The sequence below is a fragment of the Morone saxatilis genome, unplaced genomic scaffold (genome assembly GCF_004916995.1).
Source record: "Morone saxatilis isolate NCDOM2014 unplaced genomic scaffold, NCSU_SB_2.0 Contig16, whole genome shotgun sequence".
NCBI classification, from domain to species: Eukaryota; Metazoa; Chordata; class Actinopteri; family Moronidae; genus Morone; species Morone saxatilis.
Genome location: NW_023339718.1, coordinates 8,649,078 through 8,675,354, shown reverse-complemented (window position 1 = coordinate 8,675,354; position 26,277 = coordinate 8,649,078). Strand labels below are relative to the sequence as shown.

General features: G+C 41.2%; 1 protein-coding gene across 1 annotated transcript; it reads right to left on the bottom strand.

Annotated features, from left to right (window-relative positions):
- dnah10 (dynein axonemal heavy chain 10) lies at positions 1–25,569 on the bottom strand. The gene is made up of 78 exons (XM_035659232.1): positions 25,245–25,569; positions 24,494–24,603; positions 24,265–24,373; positions 24,049–24,164; positions 23,716–23,920; positions 23,353–23,510; positions 22,931–23,161; positions 22,543–22,733; positions 22,218–22,416; positions 21,917–22,111; positions 21,576–21,746; positions 21,122–21,298; positions 20,847–21,005; positions 20,580–20,746; positions 20,337–20,488; positions 20,041–20,205; positions 19,739–19,946; positions 19,476–19,632; positions 18,893–19,372; positions 18,615–18,773; positions 18,404–18,520; positions 18,191–18,293; positions 17,901–18,079; positions 17,577–17,788; positions 17,265–17,421; positions 16,935–17,168; positions 16,731–16,853; positions 16,414–16,647; positions 16,108–16,331; positions 15,756–16,025; positions 15,483–15,666; positions 15,226–15,360; positions 14,648–14,800; positions 14,239–14,427; positions 13,785–13,931; positions 13,348–13,539; positions 13,081–13,199; positions 12,844–13,002; positions 12,177–12,312; positions 11,955–12,077; positions 11,735–11,866; positions 11,391–11,607; positions 10,964–11,083; positions 10,676–10,821; positions 10,446–10,598; positions 10,093–10,353; positions 9,834–10,006; positions 9,634–9,727; positions 9,281–9,448; positions 8,935–9,123; positions 8,413–8,584; positions 8,117–8,320; positions 7,953–8,033; positions 7,573–7,770; positions 7,308–7,469; positions 7,014–7,188; positions 6,561–6,742; positions 6,283–6,419; positions 5,988–6,205; positions 5,607–5,828; positions 5,262–5,409; positions 4,835–5,114; positions 4,467–4,696; positions 4,092–4,365; positions 3,861–3,965; positions 3,609–3,763; positions 3,374–3,528; positions 2,977–3,197; positions 2,652–2,815; positions 2,253–2,462; positions 2,022–2,117; positions 1,768–1,939; positions 1,543–1,674; positions 1,172–1,383; positions 886–1,053; positions 604–784; positions 383–528; positions 1–277 (listed from the first exon to the last, which is right to left on the bottom strand). Exons 1-78 carry the CDS (start codon positions 25,471–25,473, stop codon positions 131–133), a joined length of 13,728 nt encoding a protein of 4,575 aa, XP_035515125.1. The 5' UTR covers positions 25,474–25,569; the 3' UTR covers positions 1–130.
- Positions 25,570–26,277: the final 708 nt, after the last annotated feature.

Below are 26,277 nucleotides of genomic sequence, written 5' to 3'. Positions count from 1 at the left end.
TTTGTCTTTTTAAAACATGTACAATCTTTTTTTTTTTTTACAATCTTCTTTCAGGCATTTTTGTTATGAATTAACGTGTCAAAACAGACTGTGTGAAAGCTAACCAGCTCAATGAGGCTGAGGGCTATCTTCAGTCAGCATTGAGGCACAGACAGACTCCCTGGAGCACCCAGTGGGAGATGTGCATGGTGGTGAACAGGTCTGCCTCAAACACCAACCCCACACCCATTGCATTCCTTCGCAGGGACGTGGTGTACACCGGTGTCCGCAGTGTATTCTGTTGTACAAAACACACAAAAAAAAACACACAACAGTTAAAAAAACCCATCAAAATGTTGAGCTTAATCATTGTATGGAGGCCTGTAGCGCCTGTGGTCCACACCTGTAACCTGAGGCGGCGTGCCTCTATGGGGATGACTTTGAGAATGGGTAGTTCAACAACCAGAACCTTTGGTTGACTCCTCACTAGGCAACCCTTCTCCATGTCCCAGTCTGCTCCTTCCAGATACAAGCCTGACACGAAGCAGCCTGCAGGGAATAAGACTGTCAGTCTTCATCACTTACCACTAATCATGCTGCAAACAGTGAGTGTCATTTCATTACCCTGTCCAGCTCTGTCACTGACTTCATCCTCACTGCTGTACTGGGTCACCTGTGTGTACAGTGTGGAAAGATCCAGAGGCCAACCATTTTTCCTGCATGCAGCTTGGACGAGAGCAGTCAGGTAGGACTCTGGGATATGGAGTCCTGATAGCCACATAACCTTTGGCTCTCCCTCATCCACCTGGTGGACACAAGAAACACAAAAATATAATCTCTTGTAACTATTCCGTAATGCCAGAATAATGCAGAAGGTTATCTGTGATAGTGTGTGTGCGTCCTCACCCAGTGGCTGTACTGTTCATAGCGCCTCTTGAAATGGCTCATCCAATTGCCGAGGGACTTAAGAGTGTCAGGTGCCAACTTTTTCCAAATGGCAGGGATATGACCATTAAAAAGGGCCCGAGCGACCTCGTCCAACTCACTGCTCATACCCACCTCACCAGCCAAGGCCTAGGGGACGCAAGAGAGAAGAGAAGAGAAATCGAACGCTGTGTGAAGCACAAAGCAAATGCAACATCTGTCTGTTTGTTGTCCCGATGTCTTGTTGTTCTCTGCCCCTCCTTCTCACCCTCTGCAGCTCGGCCAAAGAGCGCTGCATGCGGACCACTAGTTTGTTGAAGCGCTCTAGTTCTTGAAGCAGCACAACTGAGGTCGGGGAGATGTCCGTGCCAAACTTTTTAGGGATCACGTCCATGTCGAACAACGTGGGCAGCTTGTTCTGAATGTCCTGGGCCACCTGGCTGATGTACTCATCCCTACTGATGCTCCCACCAGATTCACCTAAGGAATAAGAGTGTGTAAAGGCCATAAAAAAGGAAGCACTGGTAGTAAGGTGGCAAAGAAAGTCTCTTCGGCACTCAGAACTCAATGTGGAGGTGGACAATTTCTTTTTGTAAAATAAATTAAGAGGTTACAGAGATAAAAGATGCCAAATCCTACCTGTCTGAGGCTGCAGGTCTATCAGGTGAGTCCACATGTCTTTAGCTGCCTGTGTGTAGTATCCTATCTCTGCGTTGGAATGAAGACCCATTACCTCTGCTGTGTTTGCTAGTGGCAGGCTCTCAATCTCATCTGTAACATAAAACAGCCTAAAGCTGTGAGTGATGACAGAACATACACATTTTTCCAAGTAAGATAATTAAAATAATGAAAATAACAACTGACCGACATATATACTTTTAGGCCCATTTGGAGGGACCTTGTAATCTACATCCTTGTTGTTGAAGAAGTGGAATTGCCGAAACGTGTAGAAGAGGAAGTCTCCAAGGTACTCATCCATGTAGACAGACAGGATTCTGCGGTCGAAGCTATCTATGGCTCGCCCACCGTACATCACCTATAAAACATTATCTAGAAATAGTGAACTTACAGCATCAGCTTACAAGTTAATAGACATACAGTTTATTGAGTTAACTAACCTCCCCAATAAGGTATTTAAGACTTCCCCAGGGAATATTGCTGTCTCCTTGGTTGCGAGCTTTGGTCAGGTAGGTGTCCAGGATCTCCATACACACCTTTAAAGCACAGTTAAAACCAGTGTTTAAACCACTAAAAAAGTTAACTAATATTTTTCCATTTAAATAGAGACTAAAAATCCAACCAAAAGCAGTTATTTGCAACATGGTGTAAATGACTCCCACGCTACTCACGAAGAAGTCAGACTCGTTGAAGTCATAAGGGACATTCCAACCAATCTTGCCGTATTTGCGTCTCTCTTGCACCACAGCATGGAAGAAGGTCAACACATACACCAGGCTGCGGAAGGCAGGGTGTGGGCATGCAGTCAAGGTCTCATGGGAGATTTTAGAGTACGTGGCTCTCATGTTCAACTTGAGACCATTGGGAGGTTCTGTCACAACCTGCACACAATATCAAAGCAGATGTAAACACTGACAAATTTACCGTCTTTTTTTACAGTACAAAAAATCACCTTGCTTTGTAAAACATGAACACCTATTTGAAAAAAACTCTTGTGCTCATTACTGGAAAGTCAACCCTGCCATGTACAAAAAAGAAACTGATAAATATAAACAGAAAATGTGTCTCACCTTCAGAGACTTTTGCAGTATGCCAATAGGGAAATCCTGAATGGGGTTGGTGGTGAGCCACAAGCGGAAGTTGTTGCTGGGCTTGGTGATCTTCTCTAAGGACTTCTCCAAATCCTTTAGCCATTTAACCAGCAGGTGGCAGTTCTGTAGCATCAACCACTGACAAGGGAGAGGGACACACAACACAGTCAAGCAAATTGAAGTGGACTTCTATACCCACAAGTAACAGAAGGAAAATATACTTCAACCCTTCATTTAATTTTTATTGTTACTTAGTGTTCCTAGTGATCCCTGTACTCATTTCACCTGACCACACTTAAAGCTACATAACTGTGATATGAAGAAAAGAAAGTCTTTAGTACCTTCTCTTGGCCTTGGCCCATGGCAAGGAACTTGAATTTGTTGCCTCCAAAGCCTGACCTCTCTGCTAGTTTCATGAGGTCACTGCTTGGATCAGAGCCGGGGCTCAGGATGAATACAATGGGGGAGAAAGGTGTGCTCTGCTCATAAATGGCATCAAAGTTGATCACAGGGGGCTGCACATATCTGAGCAGAAATACAAGAAAACATGGAAATTCAGGGCATCGATTTCTCTCATTTTAAATATTGAATTAATTATATTTAAATTAAATATTAAACACATACATTGTATATACTATACACAGTGACAGTATACTGTAAATATCTCTTTAACTGCATTATTTCAATAGAAACAGTCTCACTTCTCGCCCATGGTGACAGTGATGTAGTCAGTCACAGCTCTGTAGACTCTATCCACACGGAAGCAGCGCAGCAACAGCAGCTTCTGAAAGGCTGACAGGTTTTCCTCATATTTCATGGGGAATGAAGCCTGTTCTGGTCCATCTAAGTCATACCACTGAGGAGAAAAAGAGTGAGCAACAAAATCTTAATCGATTAATTAAAATATGATGATTCTTGTCTCGTCTGGTCACTTACAGACTTCCAATCAGTTAAAGTTTTCTCCACGTCATCAGGCAGAGAGCCAAACTGCTCAGGAAACAGCTCTGCAAGTTTCACTATGTCCTCCCACCCCTGGTCTGGAAGCCAGTCACAAGGTTTTTTCCGCTTGCTCTTTTCCAGGGATAAATTACCTTTACACACAAGGTGGAAAAATAAGATTTGTGTGTGCTTGTGATAACTGTAATCTACTTAAATATTTTAGGAGTCCAACTTCTCTGGATATCTCACCCTTGATAAAGAACTCCAACTCCTCCTGAGGTGCCCTCCCTTCTGCCTGCTCAATCTTGATGGCCAAGTTAAAGGAAAAGAGCAGCTTGTGTCTCTCAAACAGACCTAAGGATATGCAGTCAGTTCAGGTTATGAAATCTACAAATCATCACGTCATGATAAATACTGTAATTTGTCTTTTGAAATTGACCTTTTTTAATCCATTCCATTATTCAGTCTTTATTATTTTACCTGTGCAGCCATAGTTATAAACACTGTATGTAAGAGTGTTCATGATGTTCTTCAGTCTTTGGGGCAGGACAGAGTCAGGCAGAGATTTGCGCAGTGAAAAGTCAAACACTTCTAGGTAGGAGGCTAGAGAGTACTGGTACATGCTGTTCACCAAAGCCATTTCTGTCAGTACAAAGAACAGGATAGCACCGCGTTTGGCAGCAGGTCGGTAGCCGTCTCTGAGTTTATCAATGTCCACGGAGGTCTTCTCAGCCAACTTTAATTTCTCAAATACCTGTACATCACAACAACAAAAAGGAAGACAAAAGATGAATGACTTCAGTAAAATGTCTATTCTTGCATGAGTTCACTGATACTTGCTGCAGTCAAACTGACCTCGCCGGCTTTTGACTTTGTTTCCTCCAATGTGTCAACCAACTCTGTGTTATCCAACATGTTGCCTGAAGATGTGGCCAGCTCTCTGAGCAGGGAGTCCCCGAGGTTCTTCAGCAGCTTCTTGTTGTTGCTTGTCTCTTGGATCAAACGCTCACGCTGCTCCTCCAGCTCCTTCTTCTCAAAGCCCATGATAACACTCAGCAGCTGGTCCTCCAGACCCTTAAGGGTCACTACAGGTAACATAGATACAATAAATTCACAGACACAGGCAGACATACATACATACAGACATACATACACATACATTTAGTAAATGCTGTTTAAATGTTACAGATGAAAACTATGTTTGTCATGTCATATGATCTTACCAGTATAGTTAATGACCATGGCCTTTCCAAACACTGATGGGGAATATTTGGGGTTAGACAATTTGGTGTTGAGGTACAGTTTAAAGTTGGGATCATAGTCAACTTCCTTGTCGCCCAGCGTGAGGACCTGTCTGCCCTCTGCTCCTTTTACATTCTTTTCCAGGACAGTGTCAATCACAGGGTCAATGTACTCATCCACATCTTGAAAAAGGAATGGGAAGCCATATTTGATGGCCATTTCTAGCTGCTTCAGGAAATCTGGATCATTGAAAGATGAGATCTGAGAAAAAGAAGGATGGTAACACTGTCAGGACCGCATGTTGTGGCTCTTTCCAAAGTGTTGATTCTGGGGCTGTCAGCAGTGGGAAGCTGTTTAAAGCAGTCATTTCAGGACATGTGAGCGGTAACCACACATAACTTTTTGTACCTTCAGATTATTGTTTTCTTCCTTCTTCTTAATCCAGTTGAGGGCTTGCTGTTGAGGATCGATACACATGGGAAATCGGCTCCCTCTGGTTGTGAGGATTCCATTCTGCACTGACAGCTCATCAGGAGGCAAGCCCTCTGAGCCCCATCTATCACACATTTGACACATAGTTATCCCCATAGTCAGTGTTGAGTACAGCCAAAATAAAGACAAATCCATATATTTGCAACAAGCATCTGCACTCCTACCACAACACCTAATACATAACACTTGATAGGACAAATTCATATTATATATTGTTTTATCATGTTTCAAATTCTGTCATGAGCACACACTCCTTCTCACCTGCTGATTTCTACCTCATCAGTCAGAAGACTTTCAATTTTGAAAGGCTGGCTCAAGGGAAGGGCTCTCTCCTGCACATCCTTAACCCATACTTGGTATACCATTTCATTCCTGAAGTTCCAACTGAAGGCCCCTTCATAGCTCAGGAAAGCAGCAGAGATCAGACAGTCTCCCAGGAGACGCACACGCCGCTGCTTCAACTCCTCCAGATCTTGTGTCCACCTGCGTGGGGAGAAGAAGGAATAGTAAAGAGAGACAGGTTGAGAGACAAAGGGATGACGAAAGAGAGATTAAAAAGAAACAAATAATTAATCTTAGCAGGGTCAGTTAGGCTCATAGTTGCAAATGTGACTCCATGTGTTACATATTTTTCAGCCTCACCGTTCATTCTCAGAGCTCAGGCCAGAGATGAGTTTGTCAGCAGCTATAAGCCTTCTCTCCATGAGCTCAGCCTCCTCTTGTAGCAACTGTTTCTCTGAAATAGCAGCATGGTACTTCTCTCCAAGAGCATGTAATTCTTTCTGGATATTGCTAAGCTCACTCTGAATGCGCTCCAGCTCCCGTTTACTCTGAAAAAAGTTTTTCTCTAGGCGTGCCACCTAAGAAAAAATGTGTGTTTAATCTGTGTTCCTTCTTATAGAGTATGATGTAAAAAAACATGAACATCTTACATTACCTTCTCTCTCTTCGGTTTTATCTCTCGGGCAACTTCACAGTAACCCATTATAGCCTCGACAAACTTGAGCATTCCTGACCCAGCCTTACTGATGGCTTGCATCTCCTCAAAGCTTGTCTGGAGGTTTTTCAGGAAGCCTAGCCAGGGAAAAAATGCAAAGAATACAACTGTGCGATACCTGGCAAACGCAAATGCCTTAATGTATGCATATCACATAGTACATGGGTACTGTTTGCAGTTTTGACGGTGGGTTTCCATTGATTATGATGCCGACTTACCTTTGACAGTCCTGACCTGGGTGTTATTTATGGAATCACAGTCCATCTCCATCAGCGAGCGCAGGAAGTTAGCCTCTGACATCATCCCCTTGGCTGACTGCCAACTGATCTCCTTATAGCCACGCATCACCAGGATGCACTCACAAACTACCTGCACCTGTTTTGGTGGCTTGGCAAAGGATCTGCACAATGGAGCAGCAGGAAAAGGCAGACAAAGGGAGAAGACCGATTAACAGATGGAATAAGTTTGTTTTCTTTGGTGATGTATGTTGAGTCATGGTTTTTCATGATTAATCGTTTCTCGATGAAATATTCAAGAATCTTAATCATTCCTCAATGCAGTATTTTTTGGTTTATCATCTGTTTTAGTATGGGTGTCTACATTACAGACATCGCTGTTTAACTTTTCTTTTCATCGCTATGATGATGCTCTGCATAAAGAGGAAAGTTTACCGGATCTCTGTGACATCAGATTTTTCCAGGTCTTGCAGGGCTTTGCGGGCTGCCTCTAATGCCGGCAGAGCTTCAGCCAGGGAACTTTCAGCTTCTTTCTTCTCAACAGCTATCACTTTGTTTTGCACTTCAATCTCTTTGGCTTTGTCTTCTGCCAGAGTCTTTTTCTCCTCAGCTAGAAAAGACAGAAAAGTTATTGATAAGTGGTTTGTAACAGCTGTGTTTAGTTTCGGAAGCCCGCAGTACACTGTATTTATCACAACCATAAGTTAAAAGATGCAGGTACTCACTGACCTACAGTTGTGTTTGTGGTGATCTCATCCAGCAGGGCCTCACAAGCTGTGGACTTTTCAGCAAGGACCACCTTCTGCTCTGCTAGCTTGATATTCAGCTCAGCCAGCTGCTCACTGGCCTCCTTCAGTTTATCCAAACCTCCCTCTAGGCGCTTGCACTGAGCTGGTAAATGAGAGAACATGATAACAAAACAAAGTCTCTAAAATGATCACAAACACATGAATGCACAGTAGCAGTGTGGCACAGAATTGTTCTATTTTCTCACCCAGTATATATTGGTCCTTTTCCTCCAAGAGGTTAGAATAGGTATTAATAAAGTCCAAGTAGTTCTTTGGAGTAACAAAGTTACACCGCCGGAGTTTCTGCTGGAATAGCTTGCTGTAGTCACCCACGGAGGTATGAACCATGCATACATGATCTATCACTGCTGCAGAGTGTGCCTCAGGAATCATTGGATTTTCACCTGTAATAAAAACAAATGAATGTGAATTCTTCAAAAACAAATCTCTAGATTTAGATATAATATCCCATCTGTAGGTCTCATCACAGCTAAATAAAGTAGAAAACCCTTAAATTGCTTTTATGAAAACAAACTTCCAAAACAGATACATTTAAAAATATATATAAATGTGTGTAATTACACACCAAGGAAAGACTGGGCCACTGCAAGTAATGCCTGAGGAGGCCATGGAAGGAACCAGTCTATCACAGTGTTGTTCATCAGTCCTGAGAAAGAAGTACACACAGTTAGTAAAATAAAATCATAAATTATATTAATCAATCAAGTGAGGCCTGACTCTGTATTTCACCTGGGAAGTTCCTGCAGCGTGTCCTCAGGGTGTCTCCCACTGGAGACATGCCTAGAACAATGTGTAGATTGTTAGCGCTCTTGCTAACAAAGTACTGCCACACACTATCTTTAGAAGGACCTGCTCCCATCTTAAGAGCCTCTTCCCGAAGCTGGTTGAGAACTGACTCCCTCTCATCATCAGGAAACAATGCAGGAACAATGCCTATAAAGAGAGAGCATGATCAGAGTACTACAGTTGTACCTTTTAAGACAGCTAAATGAAGTATGAGCCAGGAGGTTAGTGTGATATCCAACCTGAGGTGAGCATGTTGTTAATGAGTTCCAAGAAGCCTTCCTCAGCAACATGGGCATCCGTAAAGAGGAACACTAACTTCTTATTTTCAATGCCAAGCTTCAAGTACAGTGTTTTCAGGTCATCACGGAAGTTTGACTCACTGTATCCTCTGCTTAGTGTTATCTCAAACACCTGGGAAAAGCAGATTGTTGATGTTAAAAGATTACATTACTAGATGCTGGAGATTTATTTGTAATTATATCTCCATATGTGATGTTTGACACCATAGAAATCAGAATATTTCTCTTTTAATTTCTCCTCTAGCAGCTTTAAAGTTAGAAGACTGCTATTTTCACTTTGTAAGACAGTGCCACCTATAACTATACTTCAAAACTTCTTATGGTGAACACGTTAATAAAAAGTCTATTTGCCTCTTATTTTTATGACTGTAAACCTAAAGAAATTAAAAATGTACATTTGAAGTTTGTCACTGAGAGCTATTTTCCCTTCACCACACCCTTTATAGTTCTTGTGTTTACAACCTCACAACCAGCAGTATAGGCAGCAAGCTTGGTGAGGGACTGCTTGCCAGAGCCCCCCACGCCAACGAGCAGCGCGTGGCCACGATCAATGCGGATTATGCGGTGCACCCGGGTCAGATGTTCCAGAGCGTCATCAAATAGTACTAGATTCATCCTGGACTTGTTCTCATTGTATTCCTCTAGAATTTCCTGCACAATGCAAAAACACTTGGTCTCTCAGTATATTTAAAGACAGAATATGGCAGTAAATAATTGTAAGAAATATCAAAAACTATTGTTGTATTATTATGCTATTCCAAAAACATTAGAGTGAGGCCCTCTATCACAGTTATTAAGTTGACAATACCTGAAACAAGGCTTTGGAAGCATCATAGTCCTGTATGTCCTCGTAGACCCTTGGTTCAGTCTCACTGAGGGCTGTTCTGTAGTCTCCAAAAAGAATTGGGTCCCTCATGACTGCCTCCATGTCCGACTTGAAATGCTCCTCAATCAGGTTCTTTATGTGGCCTTGAACCTGGTGGCAAAAAAGACACATTGGGCACATTTAAAAACTGAAATACGACACTAAACATAACAATTTAGTATACAGTAGATTTTGACCCTACAGTTGAAGGAACAATGAAACATATATTAGTCCTTGTAGTCAATACAAAGAAGAATCTACAGTAAATATCTACAACTATTATTAGCAATCATTACCAAGGCTTTGTCGGTTTCATCAATGAGCCTGTCATGGAAGATTCTCAGGCACTCATTTCTCCACACACGCACAAATTGGGTGACAGTCAAAATCCTGTGAAATCCAATAAAGCAAAGACATTTAGAAAACATAGACATCTAACTGCGAAGTCTCTGTTGCAGAGTTAATCTGTTACTAGAGGAAATGTGCTAAATCAGACCTGTCGGGTTTGGTGAGGATCAGTCCATTGTAGACTCTGGACAGATCCCTTAAGTTGAAGATGTAGTGGAACTTGGAGGGAGTGGGTGGCAGATCTTTGATGATGTTGTTGTACAGTTCCAGCGTGCAGATGATGACTTTATCACAAACCTTCTGAATGGCGTCCTCAAATGGCTAAAATATTTGATCAAGTTAATTACATTTGATATGATATGGATGATTGAGATTCTGATATGTATTGATTTATAAAAGATACCCACTCTGGTGTGGCCTTTGATAATGGAAGCATAGATGAGCTTGAGGGTCTCCACTGCAGGGAAGGGAATGCTGAAGACACTGAAAAGCGAGACAAAGCGGGGATCCACCTCGTTCCTCCCACCTCCTGCCTTTCCCATGGCAGCGACAAAGCCAAGGTCCTTGAGGATTTTGTAGTTAAGCTCTTTCCCTCTGTCATATATGCCTCCTCTGTCCAATAACAGCTTCAGAAGTGCAATAGGTTGTTGTGTGCCGTAACTATCCACCTGGATAAGTACACAGTATACAGTAATGTTAAACATACAAGTGCTGTCACTCACCACAGTAAGAGACTTGGTTGGGAACTTGGATCAGGTACCTTTGGCATATTCATGTCATCCATAAAGACCAGCAGTCTCTTTCCCATAGGAGGCCCATAGATCTCTTTGGTCCTCTTCTCCACATTGGCCTCCAGGTTCCTCTGCAGGTCCATTGAAGTCGTTCTGGATGAGAAGTTGATGATCAGAGTAATCTAGAAACACAAAGGAAGAAATTTAAACTTAAGTTTCGTAACAAATACACACATGCATGGTTAGATGGTAAACTCACACTTGTATCTGCATTGAGGTGTTTCAAGAAGTTATGAATGGTGGCAGTCTTAGAAGTGCCAGACTCTCCAACCAGAAGCACTGGCCGCTTTATCTTCACCATCTGTTCCAAGATCCAGCTTGCTCTTGTGGTGTCGATAGTTGGCACTAAACCAAAGATGGAGGATGAGGAAATCAAATTTGGAAAAGGAGCGTGGGAGAGCCGAAAAGTTTAAATCCATACAGTATGTATGTATGCAGGACACTTAATTCATTATTTCGTGGCCGCCTCACAGCTCTTGACCTTTACCTAGAATATCAGCAAACTTCATTTCAGGGTTGTGAATGTATTTGGTGACCAGGGAATTCCAGGGAACCCACTTCAGCTGTGTTCCATCAAAATGGAAATCATACAGAGTTGGGAGGTAGCCTGTATGGATGCAGACATTTTGTTATCAATAATAAGATAGAAAAGTGACATAATAAAATTACTCTCCATGTTTTCATGTGGAAAATAAAATTGCTAAAAGGTAAAACTGGGTTGGTTTTCATCATGCCATATTTTCATTTAATCTAAAACCATAAGGAATTCTTTTCATTGATTTTCAATGCAATAATGCTTTTTAATAACCTCATATTATATATCAACTGTACCAAAAAGGGTATATTAAAAATGCATAATCTTGATAACGCATGACAGTTTCATAATCATTGAAGTACTAATTCTTGCTTTTTACCTGGAATCTCACCAGGTCCAGCCAGGGCTTTCTCATCATGCACTGTTGTTAAACAGGAAAGCTTTTTGATTAATTGATCAAACTTGATCCTGCCACTATCCATCAATGTGGCACCTAGTGAGCAGTACAGTGCTTCCAGAAAGTAACACTCCAAGACTTCAGCACTGCTGCCCTCGTTCTCAAGCAGTGCATCCAGTGTTAAGGACAGCTGAGTCACCTGAACACACAGCCAACACATAAAAAAGTCAAAATATGGGACTATACTAATCTTCATTCAACTCTTCATGTCAAAATACAACAATACCGGTACTGGAGTACATATTAAATGGATGATATTAACCTACCATGTTAAGATCTGTCTGAGGGACAACAGTCTTTAGTTTCTGGCCCTGTTTGCCATCAACAATACCATCCACAATCATGTCAATAGAGCTGGGCACATATTTCTCAAACAGTTTGTTGAGCACTTCTTGTTCCTAGAAAAAAATAAAAACATGGTCTTGAGAAGTTATCAAATTATAAGCAAGTACTATTATTACATAGTGTATATGTTTTTTCTCATACACTTTCAGGTCTGTTGGTCAACCATCTCTGCCAGTATGGGGTGTATCGCAGGTTTTTGGGGTCGACAAAAACCATCCCACAGCGGGAAACAGTAGCAGGGGAAGCATACTGCAGATCTCCAACCTGTGATGTTGGAGTTTCATTATAATATGAACTCAAAGTTGCTTTGCAGAAAAAATGTAGAAAAAGATATTTTACAGTCAGCAATCTGCAAATTCAAACCTCAAACAGCATGGCACAGTGATTCTGTAAACGGATCCGTTCTCCATTGGCTAGAGTGAGGAGCTTGTTGTCATCCATCACCGAGTTCATGTTCTCGACCCACAGAGCATCCACATCCCCATCAAACAGGATGTACCTGTGAGTCAAAGTACATGTCTTTATGTATTCCACAGAAATGTATTTTCTTATTGAAAATTCAATCACTTCACCGGCATACTGCACACTGTAATTAAAGGTTATATATAAGACTTAAAACATAAATATAGCAGCAAACAACTACTTGCTATGTAAAGCTTTATTGGAGTCATGGTGTCTTGAACAGAGAATTATGTCACACTCCCTTTGCCTGTGTTGCTAATGCAGCTGCTCTGTGCTTTGTTTACAAATCTGGTCTGGCTGTGCATGCATATTGGTGCACACGAGTCCGTCTGTTTCCAACTGAGAAGAGCAACTGAAACTGCTGTTTTGAAACTGCTGTCTCATCTACCTTGGTGAATTAAGGATTTATTTCAACCAAACCAGGGTTGGTGATTGTTGGAACAGTGGAAAGACTAACACAGATGGTTTTGGTGAGCTTTATTTTGTTCCTATCTGCTTTGAATGAAGTTACGATGTTAGGATGATATACGAGGTAAAATTATTATTAGAGTCTGGTGTATTTTTATACCTCCGCTCTTTTTTTTCCGTAGGCTTGTTGATGTCACGAAAGATGTTGGACAAGATCCCATCGGTCCAGTCTCGAGTGTCAGGGTCCAGAACACCGTAAAGTTCAATGACACTCATCGCTTTAGGGTTCAGAGGATACATCTTGGTTTGCAATCCCAATCTGATGATGAGATAAAGTTAAGGTTACCACTGTCTACACAAAAGATCAGGAAGGTAATATATGTAAACTGACACTGACTTGGTCTGAGCTTGACATAACGTGTTGATCACAACCGATTTTCCTCCACCTGTTGGACCCACAATCATAGTAGTGTGTCTGGTCATCATTGTCTCATACATCTGCACCACTTTATCCACCTGAAACCACAGCCAGCATAAAGAATATGGTATATAAACACATAAACAATCACATGGTGAAACTAAATATTTACCACTGAAACACTTTTTATGTTGTATAGGAATGCCTGTATGTCAAAGAACCAAATCTAAGAACCAGATGAGACACCTGGTTAAGCAGCATGACATATGTGTTGTCTTGAAGGATTTGTTCCACAGCATCATTGAAGTTGGGATAACGAACACGAGGACAGTCCAGCCCAGGGAACAGGTCTGAGATCAGCCCGAGGAACAGTGGCACATCCTCAAACACAAACTTTGGCAGGTTCATGTCCCTGAGAGCACGCATCAGCACCACATCCTGTAGGAGGAAAGGAAAGAGAGAAAATACCACATGACAGCAAATAGGTGATAAAAGATCACAAAGCATTACAACATCTTTAAAGATTTCTTCTAAATGCTGCAAATCACAACATTTCCCCAATAGCAATTTCCCTTCAAGCTGAGGGATCACAAATAAATGACCCATTCATTCCATATCGAATGTAAGCAAAAACAAGTTCACTATATAAAAATGAAACATGAAAAATGTTCTCGGGTCTTTACCTCGCTGAGGTCTGGTGAGCCTCTCTTCAGCTCTCCTGCCATCACTAGGACAGATTTCAGAGCTCGCAGGCCAAAGTCATAATGAGACTGCTTGGACAGCTGCTCACGAGCCAGCTTATACAGTACTGTCATCTTCTTAGCCAGCACCTAGGTTGAGCAAAAGTGAAAAGATAAAATCCTCAATAAGAAACTGACATGTGTAGGTAAGCGGTAAGCAGTTTACAGTGTAGAGTTACAGATCTTTCCATGTTTATATTAAAAAAATGATCTTTCTGAGCTTCAAATTATCAGTTATTTATTATAATTTATCCATGCATTTCAACATCACCTGATAACATTAATATACATTTTGTAAAGTAATATTGCAGTACATGGTTCTTTATACATTGCTCAGGATGAGCAAATCAGCTAAATAGTAACAATGTTATTTGTGTATTGTGTATGCGTCCCTCACTTTGGCCAATAGGAAGCCCTCAGAGAGGAGCATGATCTCACAGATCTGCTGCAGGTCGGGCACAATGACCACCACAGGTCTGAAGAGGGCCTTGACTGATTCTGGCAGCTCTGTACGTCCTGCATAACCTGGGTTCATGGTGATGAAAATACCCATGCGGTCATCCAGGGTGATCTCTTGCCCTTCAAACTGATGTGCATAGTGAGAAGAAGTTGGTTTAGGGGGAATAATGGACAACAACTCTTCAGGAAATAGGCTAAAAAAGCAAGCTATCAACCTAAATTATGACAAGTGAAATATCCCTCAAGCTTCATGAAATATCCTTAAATTTATATGACAATTGGAATTATTACATTACATCATTTTAAATGTATTCCTTACTGGTTCTGCATAACTACGATAGACTTACATGAAACCTTTTAAGGTGAAGAATGAGAGCATTGCGGATTGTCTGGATTTGGGAGGAGATGACTGACAACACTGAGGCATCAATACGGTTGAACTCATCAAAGCAGCCCCAAGCTCCACACTGGGCAAGGCCAGAGAGGATCTTGCCAACAGCCTGCACACAAAGAGGAAAGGAAATCAAGGAAAAAATGCTAGTAACAAAAAAAACATACATACAAATGATTAACTGTTTGATGTAAGTGAGCATGTTGGCAACAAGGAAATCATTTGTATATGGACATACCATAAGCACACATGCCTGATGATTACAGACAGCATCTATTGTGCAAGGGGTGAGGTTGCATTTTTTTTTTTTTTTACATGTGACACACACAAAAATAATGTACTTCCAAAAAACATTTGCTTCATAAATTAAGATATTCATTTATCATTTGGGCAAGAACAACACACAAGAATATGTTAAATGTTATTATAATTTAAACAAATTGATCTCCTTTCTCAGGATAATGTCACAGAACAGGTATGAGGTACTAGGATATTGTTCAGTAGCTGTTGTCTCTTTAAGTGTAGGCCTCTTACCATGTAATCCATGCCCTCACCGCAGTTAGTAACCACACAAAGCAGACCTAAAGCCTTAGCTAGATCTTTGGTGGACTCTGTCTTTCCTGTACCAGCCGGTCCAGCAGGAGCTCCACCCAGGTACATGGAGAGGGCCTGTATCACAAATAAACACCTGTTGTCAAAACAAGCTGACAGAACAATTCACAAGTGCTGCTTGGGTGTTTTATTAATTTGTTTGGTTGATGCAAATTTGAAAAACAAAAACAAACTCAGACCTGTGTGATGGTGAGGTAGATACGGTCTGTCAGTGGGGTGATAACCAATCGACCGTTCAACCCCATGTATTCGTAGCCGTATGAGAACGAAGCACTGCACTGACGCACAAAAAGGTTGTCCTGTTCCCGGACCCAGTAGAATCTTAGCTGGCTTTCCCACTCAAACTCACGGGCGTCCATTATACTGAAAAGACAAATACATTTTTATTTTACTGAAATTCACAATGTTATGTGTAGTGAAAAAAAGTTAAAAGTGGCAAAGGTTAAGTTCACCTGTTTAGCAATAAGCTGTCTACAATGTCTCTTGCATGGACATCGATGATAAGCACAGTGTTTATCTTTTTTCTGTCATTTTTCTTCATAGGTTGTGTAATCCGTGTTACCAGCTCATCGATCTGCTGGTGCATTTTCTTAGCATAGTTCTTCAGTGCGTACTTCTCTCCTTTCTTCACATTTTTAAAGACATCCTCTACTTCCCAAGTCCACCACACTTGATTTGCAGCCAGCACCACCATACCCTGGTACAGCAACATCCAGTCCACCCTGAGAGACATGTTACATTAATGTGGCTCATTTGCACACACGCACTGGCAGAATTGCTCATACATGTAGTCACTACACACACCTGTTCCTGTCTTCACAATATCGGAAGATTGCTTCCTTGGTGATGAGTCTATTAGTCTTCCTCATCTCCAGCAGTACTGCCGTCATCCACTCCTCCACCCTGCCCTCCGCTGGGATGGGCTTCTTCAGCTCCATCACCTCACCCTCAGCAGACACCATGGCTCCAGCTACTGTCTCCCCATTGCTTTCCACGTCAAACCTCAGAGATGCTATGTTGTCATACATCTTGGGGAACAAACAAAAGAAACAAGATCTAGGAAAATGTTTCACACACACGGCAAGCAGTGATCTTAGTAATCGCTGATACCTTGATTATATGCTCCTGGACACAGGCAGGGTCACTACTCCCCAGAATGCTGAGCAGTTCATCATCCGAGATGAAGAAGAAGCGAGGAAACACGTTCCGCTTGGAGTCGAGGTAGTCATTAAGACTCTTTTGGCACCTTTCTAGACCATCACTAAGGGCCTGCAGGTCTGTTAGCCGGTTGGGAACCAGGCAACACCGCTTAATGTTTGGACCCTTCACTGTATCATTCATAATCTACAGAAAAAATCAGACAATATTATTTTGAGATGTCCAGCAACAGACTACTTTCATCTGGCTTATATTACGGCAACACTCACCTCTTTAAACTTTTTGTCAATGTTATCAAATTTCTTGGCTTCTTCGGGTAACTGTGAGCTAATGTCTCCACCAATGAATATGCTCTCCAGATACATCCATTTTCGTTGTACCAGCAACCATACCTGCGCAAGAAATATTCTTTTCAGTAGGGATTTTTATGAATCAGCCTAAGTGTGATGGGAGAATTGGCCACTCTGACTGACCTCTATGGTCTCACTGATAAGGGACAGGTCTTTTTCCCATTGTTGTATGATACTCAGGAAAGGTCCAACAAAACGGCTGCCCGCCATGCTCTGTAGGTTCATGGCATCGTTGTCCACATTCAGCAGAATCTCGTCCACGGCACCCAGAATAGAACCGCGTTCCTGGGTGCCTTTAAAATAGGGAATCACACTGAACCTCATGTTTTCCCAGGTGTCCACCACCTCCTTTACTCCCTGGAAGCACACACACAGATAATGTTGATAAAAAAGATGCTTAACTTCAACTTGAGTTAAATCATAATGGAATCATAACTCAAGACAGAAGCTTGCCTTCTCGATACTGAGTTCTTTTACAGCAGAAGTGACAATGTCACCGATGACATTTGCATATTTGTGCAACTCCATAGCAAACATGTTCTCCAGAGTGAAGGTGTCAGGGTTCATCTCAAAGCTAGTGCCAGTCCTTTCCATCAGTTCCTTCCAGTGTCTGCAGATTTACATAAATAAATAATAAATGTCAGATTTACATATCCTGGTCATCATACATGTTTATTAACTCAAACTCTATTATTCATTAATTTACATCTTGTTTTGGTGTGAGATTTATTCCAGTTAGATTCTGATGTCAATCTGCAGACTGACCTGTCTCTGAGGGCCTCGTTCTTCAGGTCCAGCAGAAGAGGCAGAGACTCTCTGAACTCCTTCATGCGTCCGTCTAGGAAGAAGGCCACAGGTAAGGCCCGCACATCTTTGGGCAGCTGCCTCAATCTTTTGATGAAACCCTCAACACCCTCCTGTAGCAGCTGGATGTTTAAATCCACCCACAAGGTCTGAGACCACTCTGTCTTTGCATTCTGAAAGATGTAAAGGACAAACACATGAAATACTCAAAAAAACGAGATGACCAGAATTTTGCTTAACATGGCCCAATATGCAATTTAAATTTTTACAGCCACCATATCTGACCTTCTGAGCTTGATAGACATCATATATCTGTCTCAAGGCCTTCATGTCCCTTTGAATGCTGATAACCTCCGGGTACACAGTGACAGGTAGGTTCAATAGCTTCTCAGCATTAGCTAGCTTCTGCCGTCCTGCCACTACCTTGGCAAGGTCTGCCTCATATGTTCCTATAATGCTCAGTCCTGCAAGAACAAAAGAGAGACATACGTCCCTCCACAATATTTTAAGTTGTAGGACAATATATAATTGTTCTGTTCATAACAACTAAAGGCAGCGTTCAAGTGCACGACTACCTTTCTCCAAATCATCTCCCACAGCTCCAGGACCATGCATGTTGAAGCTTTCAGCAAAGATAGACAACTCCTGCTTAAACTCCTTAATCCTCTCCTTCGTAATCTTTGAGTGTAATGAAAGAATAAGAAGAAAATGTAAATGTAGATTTAAAAAAAAAAAAAAGGAAATTTTCCTCTTTAAGCAGTATGTGTTGTCTTGGTCTGGTGTCTTACTGAGGTAAATGATTTCTTGACATCTGCCAGACTTCGATCAATTTGTCTGGATTCTGTAAACAGGTCACTCCACATCTGGCCAATCTTGGCCACTAACTCCACTTCATCCTCTCCAACCTACACAGAAAATAGAGCACAAAAAGTTAAACAAAGCACACATTCTAAACCTATGCTTTCAAGGGACAGTAATTTAACATTAAGCACACAGTACCTCTACGTTGTACATGGCCAGTGTTCTGTATCTTTCCTGGATATCAGAGAATCTCAAGTCCACATCTAGAGACATGTCCCTGATGTCTGAGATGGTGGTAAGGACAGACTTCAGTTCTTCAAAACTGTCAGGGCTCTGTTTCAGCATCTTAGAAAGTTGCTGGTGTATAAAATAGCCACAAGAATAAATTACATATTACATATGTATGTAAATTACATATACAAATCAATGAATATTCACTATAAAAACATATGACACAAAGAGTTTAGCATCAATACCATGAGTTCATCTCTCAAGTTGAAGAGATCCTCTTTGGCAGGCTTGTTGAGCAGGCTACCTAGTGAACTGATCCAGGACTCAGCGGTCTCACGCACTGTTTGAGCCAGAGGCTCCAGGTTTAGACGGATGGCGTGTTCATTCTTAAACCGTGGCTCAAGCATCACCTCCTGATTGATGCGAGAAAGGAACTGCAGCTTATCATCATACATGACACAGGAAGGATTTCTCGCAGCAAACTTTTCATTGACGATGGTTTTGTTCCTTTCCCAAAGGGGCCGATAGCGCTTCCAGTGGTTGAGGTAGCGGTCCATAGACAGGAGCAGTCGCTGAATGTTCTGGGACACTGTCATGGCACTCTCATTTATCTGAGGATGCTGCCATATGTCACTGCAGAAGCTAAATATTACCAGCTCCTCTTCACCCCCCACCCGTTGTGGTGGGCACTCAATGCAGGTCCCACGCATCCAACGCACAAAATGCTGAAACACAAAAAATATGGACAGAATCAAGTCACATCATCTGTATTAGATTACAAACAGTATATATTTTTTATGCAACAAACAATAACTATGATGATCCCACCTTGGTGCTCTCTACACAGTCTCTGATACACTGCATGATCAACCAGTAGAACTCATTGCTTTGGGGCTGCAACACAATCTTAGGGGCAGACAGGATGGCATCAATTTGGAAAAGAGGGGTACTTCCCATTAGCGCCATGTTGAAGGCCTGAATGTTCCTAAATGTAAAATTCAACAACAGGGGTGTTACAATGGTTGAGACAGATATTGTGCTGTATTTCAAGGGAGCAAGTTATGTACCCACAAAGTACGTAACTTAATTACCTCAGCACCATCTTTATAAGGGAGTCCAGCACCTTGCTTTCCCAGTACATGTAATAATCTGCCATACATTTGGCCTTGCCAGTGCTGGTTTCTATGATCAGATGTTCTATCTTAGTGATGAGGGGTCCAATGTCAGCATACTTCTTACTCAGCACATTCACAGACTTGACCCGCTCTCGTTCAATACGTTCACAGAACTCCTTGACACCTTAGAGAACATGCAATGAAGTCAATGAAACGTGTTTGAATTCTTGTACAATTATTATCATAACCAATAAATAATAGCCTTCTCTATGTTCTACCTGGTAAATCGTTTGATTTGTCTGGTACTGGAAACTTCAATAAGTTGGCCATCACCATGGATTGCAACCTGGAATCAATATCTCTCTCATTCTTCTGAATCTGATTGACAACTGACTCAAACTTAGAGACAGTCTGAATTCCTCTGGAGATGAAGTCGGTGATACCTAAAACCAAACGCATATTGATGATATATCTGATTTAAATTTTACACACAGTTTTGATTTCAACAGACCACAAGTGTGCATACATCAGATTACACAGACATTTCAGATTCAGTAAGAAAAAAGCACCATACCCAAACAATTCCAGTTGAGTCTTTTGCATCCAAAATGCATGTCTTTTCTGACCTCTTTGATCTGATGAGACAGCATAATGGACTTTGCCTCACTCAATCTGTCCATTACAGAGTGGTAGCATTTGACAAGCTTGTGCAGATCAGCAGCATACCTACAAAACAAGGTTGAAACGGGTCAGGCCAGAGATTATATCAATCAGTGGTTTTGTGGTTTGGTATTCAGTTACTGGCGAGTATCATTACTTGAGGAATTTGTGCTTCTGTAGAGCAACATTTTGAGCCAGATAAGGCACAGAATAGCCCAGTGACACAAGGTGGTTTGTCTCGGAAATTATTTCCATGATCTCTGGTGCAAAGTTCACAATGTACTGCACGCCCCTCTGTAGTCTGTTTTCAGCTGATGAGACATCCTTAAAATGAGAAAAATCAAATTAAACGGGTTACTGTATGTGTATTTCGCACAATGCTGAGCAACAGTTACGTGAACAGTGAACAGCAATAGATAAATACCTGTTCTGCCTCGATTTGGTTTTCACGGGTAATCACGACCAACAGGGGTTTTTTCATTAGCAGTGGCAAGTTGCGTTCTGTCTCAGCTACCCAGTCCTCGTACTTCTTCGCCTCATAGTCCCTGATCTGAACGGCCATTTTCGTGTACTTGTCCTTGGCCTGAGCAGAATGGAGCAAAATGCACATACAGGCCTTTAGTCACGATCCATTTTTCTGTCTGAACTGTTTAATATTTACACTGACCTATACTACTGTGCAACATTGAAAAAACTCACCACTTGGCTCTGTTCACCCTCCAGCATATCTGGCACTTTCAGGAAGGGAAGGATGGTGTTTTTGATGCGGTGGAAAAGAGATCGGGCCCATATGATGGCTCCTGCCACAGGAGGCTCATTCTTATTTCGGGGTGGTTTGTCCTTCTTTGCCGCAAAGATTTGATGTATGCTGTCCACCTACAACAAAGACAAAACATGCATTCTACAAAAGTGCTTGGGGCAGACCATGCTCACTGTAAGTGTCATAGGTACTTACTGAATGTATTTAATCGCAATGCAGTGTAATATTGTCAGTCAATTATGCCTGTCCCCTTGGTTACAGGACAATGTAGATCACATTTTTAAACACATGCATGGATTCGCTGTTTGATGTGATATAATGTGATAGAAATTTTAAATTATCTGCAAAGTCAAATATCACCAAGCACTCTTTCTTGATTCCACAGAATAGTACCTCTTTGCAAAACTGAGCCAGAATGTCATTAAACTTTTTCATCAAATGGTTGTTGATGGCCTCTCTGGAGCGGATGTGTTTGAATCTCAGGAGCATAAGAAAGGCAGCAGCTGAAGAGCGCAGTGTCTTAAAAGACTGATCAATGAAGTTGATGGCCTCTCCCTCGATAGCCTGAGCAGACACATGTAAGAGGTAAATCAGCTTGATAACTGAGCTACGGGAAATTACAAAAAAATATGCAATTTTATTGGTGCAAGCAGACAAGTACATTGATATTGCCATCATTAAATGATGTTGGTCCAGAACTCACATTTTCGGAATTCAAGATGTCGTAAACTCACCTGAACCGTAGTGCTGAAGTCTCGCATGATAATTTTCCAGCTGCTCATCTTACAGATGTTGAAAGGATTAAAATTGATGCCCTCAATAGGCAGAACCAGACTATCCACTCTGCACAGCACTTCATCAATGTGTTTTGGGTCACCGGTCACACTTTTTAGTTCTCGACCAAAGATGTTATAGAACTCCTCCAAAACCTGCACAACACAAATCCAAGGGGACGCTTTAAAAAAAAACTGAGTTGCTTTTTATGCATTCACATGTTCAGTTACTGAGAAAAGGGTCAGTATTTATAACACCAACCTGCAAAACATTGTACACGTCCTGGCAGACGGAAGCCATGTAATCAGTCCTCTCAAACAGTCTCTTGCGGTCAAATTCCCAGCGTTGATCTCTGCCTGATTCTTCAATTTCAGCCCGCATCTCAAAGTAGGATGACTTCCACTGGTCCAGGACCTGCTTAGCATCACGCACCTTGGATTTGGCCACTTCCCTGTTATTTCTGTCCGATGCACAGCACATTGTTAAGTTATACTGAAACAACAGACTTAATTGAATACAGGATTCTGACTAAACTCTATATAAAATCTGAACTTTTGAAGTATAATTTAAACTTATCCACACATACTTGAATAGTGTGTGGACATCGATTGCTTGATCCACACGTTCACACAGCTGCCAGGCAATACGCTCCATTAGAGGGACCATACGGTCGTTGGTGTTATAGTGGCAAGATATTATCCATACAATTTGCAGGCTGTCCATCAGAGGAGGGATGGTCTCCAGGATCACATCAAAATTTGCTCCAGTGGCCAGATTCTACAACAGACAGTAGTAACTTTGATAAGTAATGGTGGGAATAGCATAACAATTATATAGTCAATATTTTGATTAAATATTGTTGGCAAGTGTGTTTTTGTAACTACCAGCTATCGGTGGTTACACTGTTCATTGTTAACAGAGAAAAGAGAATGTTAATGTGAAAAATATTTGGTAAGAATGCCTTTATAAAATACCATGAAGTGTCTTTCCAGCGTGCTGAGGAAGCGTAAATTGTCGTCTGACTCCACGCGGTATTTGGTAAGTTCAGCAACCGTTCCTTCCAGGGTCTGAACAATGCCTGCATCTGCTCTGGTCATCACCTCCAAGATCTTCTTCACCACAGGCTGTTTAAGTTGCTCCCTCAGAGCACTCAGGATGGATGAACGCTCCTGCCAAAAAACAATCTCGGCCATAGGGCCGGGTGCCTGGAGGAAAACGGAAAGCGATTATTTCTTCTACCCAATAATTTGGACTGACAGGGATTCAATTTCTTGGTAATATTTTAGACAATTCAGCAGCTATACATGCAAATTCTGGGCTTGAGGCGAAGACTTTCATCTTTTTAAGCACCAAACCTGCCTTGGTTCAAATTCTGAATATAAGGAGAGTCAAAAACCTGCGGCTTTTTGCTTTGCTGCTCCTCAATAACAATGGTAATCTGAGTCTGCCAGTTCATCACACACTGCTCCAACTTCTCTACCATCTCTGGATTAGAAAGCAGTACATCCACCGCCGGCTCCAGATCGAGCTCAGGGATGTGCAGCGTAATCTCATCTGCAACAAAGAGACTGATCTTTAGATTGTACTGTTTATTATGAAATGTTATGAAATGAGCACTTAATATAAGAAATATTCAAAGTCCTATCGTGGCAGGGACAGCTTTAAATTGCACTTTTGTTTTGTTACACTATGTTTTTTGATACTGATAAATTCCTGAAATTAAAAACATTGAGCCCTTGGTGTGTCTAATAAAACAAACCTTGAATCTGGAGTTGTTGGAGAGTCGTGTTGATCATTCCCAAAAACTTGTATGTCCTGTTGAGCAACTCATCACGAACCGTGAATTGTCCACTGGCCTTCACTGGACTCGCCTCTTCACCCTCTCCGCTGGTCTCCTCTGCCCCGCTTTGATAACCAGCACCAGTCACCTTCATTTGGTGGGCTGTGAGCAGGGGTATATACACCTGACGAGACACACAGTGAAAATACGCATTTTAAAACATGGTTCGATGTTTTTCTGCTGTTGTTACATTACGTTTTTGTCTGACTGTTGCCGGTTGCTCGTCTGTGAATTGTTTTTCATTTTACTTACGTGGTCAAGTTTGTCCCGCAGCACACGAAGAGGGTGTCCGTTATGCATGCCAATGTCAAATAGCTTGGGCATCAGGACATTGGCCTCATTCATGTCCAGTGGTTCAACAATGGTCTCTATTTAAAACACAAATAACAATCTCTTAGTTAATCCTTTGAATGTGCAATAGAGGCTTGAAAAACGTTTTACTGTCTGGATACTGAACTGCCGTCTCACCCTTTGTGCTCCTGATAAAGTAGAAGACACGGGATTTCAGAAATTTCTCTGGGTATTCGTTTACAGCTACATGAAGCTCGAGGTGATAAACCACTTCAACCTCAATCCTCTGAAAACACAAAAGCAGACATGGGTTTAAACAATTTGATCATCTCTATCAATAATAAATTATATTAAACACAGCCACAAAATAAAAACCAATTAAGTTTGAATTAAAGTTCGATCTCACATGGCTGGGATTTTGTTCATTTGTCTCCTCTGTGATTGTCTCTGCTCCACTTTGGGTCCAGGACTGGTCCGGGTTGTCAGGATCTGGAGATTCACCGTCTTTCCTCCTTTCTGAATTTATATACATTGCACAAGTTGACATGTTGCTCACCACACTTTCTACACCTTCGACCTCCCGTGCATTAACATACATTCAGGTCACAGAAAACATTGGTTTATCTACAAAATGACAACAACAGTCAGAAGCCAGAAGAGTCGCAATTTAGGAAACAGGTTAAAGGAAACACTTTAGCCAGAATATTGTACATTCAGGTGGTAAGAAAGATCTACGAAGGACAGATTCTGGAAATACCTTCTGGGTTTTTCATACATGCTGGTTATTGATGGTTAAAGAGGCAGTAGGTTGTTGTTTTTTTTAAATAACTTATTGTCATATTGGCTGAATATCCTTCACTATACCCTGACAGTAGTAGACAATAATAATAAAAATAGTAATAAGATAAATTAAATGAGCCAGAGGAACCTTATTATTGTTATTTAAGTATTTTTTTTACAGATTATTTGTCTAACTACTGTCAGGATGCAGTGAAAGACTCAAATATATAACAAAATGTTATCTTTTATATAAGTTATACTGCAGCTTTACACCTGTGACTGCATGCTAAAGACTAACTAACCAGTCAACATTAATTAATGTATTTTAACATTAACTTACACGAGAGGTTACATTAGCTACACCTTTAACAACTTACCGACTGGAATTTCAACTTCTGTTTCTTCCTCTCTGATAGTTTTGAAAAACAGAAGAGACGAAGGCGAGTCTTCCTCGGAGACAACGTTCAAGTAATGGATAATTTTCTCCTCTTCTTCTCCATCTTCCCGACTGAGAAGTTCGTCGAAACAGTTGGGACAGTCCGGTAAATTGAAACCGGCGGATACTCGCTGTCGGATCCACTCAACCCGCAAATCGTCGTGGACCATATTTACCAATTCCCAGGAGTTAACATTTGCAGAAATAAAACATCTCTAAACAGCCTGTCGGCATTCAAAACGTTGTCGACAGTAGCTTTTGGTTGCCAGCAGCTTCAACAACAAACCCAAGCAATCGTGTTGTAGTGTGGCGGTTTCACGTTGCCTTGGCAACCTTAAAATCGCCCATACTACCGCTGTAGTTGGGAAACTAAACGGGACATTTGTTCCCAGTGTGTTGACTGGAAGGCAGCTATCTGAGAGATTTAGTCAATGATCTAAAAAAAAACAAAACCCCTGATCTATTTTTTCAGTCGATTGGAAACTGTTGGGGATTTTGGGAACTAGCTTGTATGTCAGTTAATATAAAATTTTATATAAATATATATTTAAAAGTATTTTAATTGGCATCATGGCACTGTTGCTGCACACTGACTACCAAAATCACTCCACACATAGATCACTAGACAATCATCATGAGTAAAATTAATTAATATAAACAACCTAAACATAAATAACTGGATATTTGAGAGAAAATGTGGATGATCCAACTTACATGTTGTTGTTTTTTTGCCGTATTTATGCCTGTTTCTGTGTATTTACATCATCGTCGTAGAGCATCATAAAACTATACAGTATACAATACCTGGCCAATAAAAGTGATTCAAATAATCAAAATGAGTTTACAATTTAAATAAAGAATTGGAAAATATTTTAAAGTAATTAATATATAATGAATACAACATTCATAGAAATTTGTTGTAATAGTAATATAGCAATTAATTACATTCTTTACATGTAACCTTTTTTTTTTAC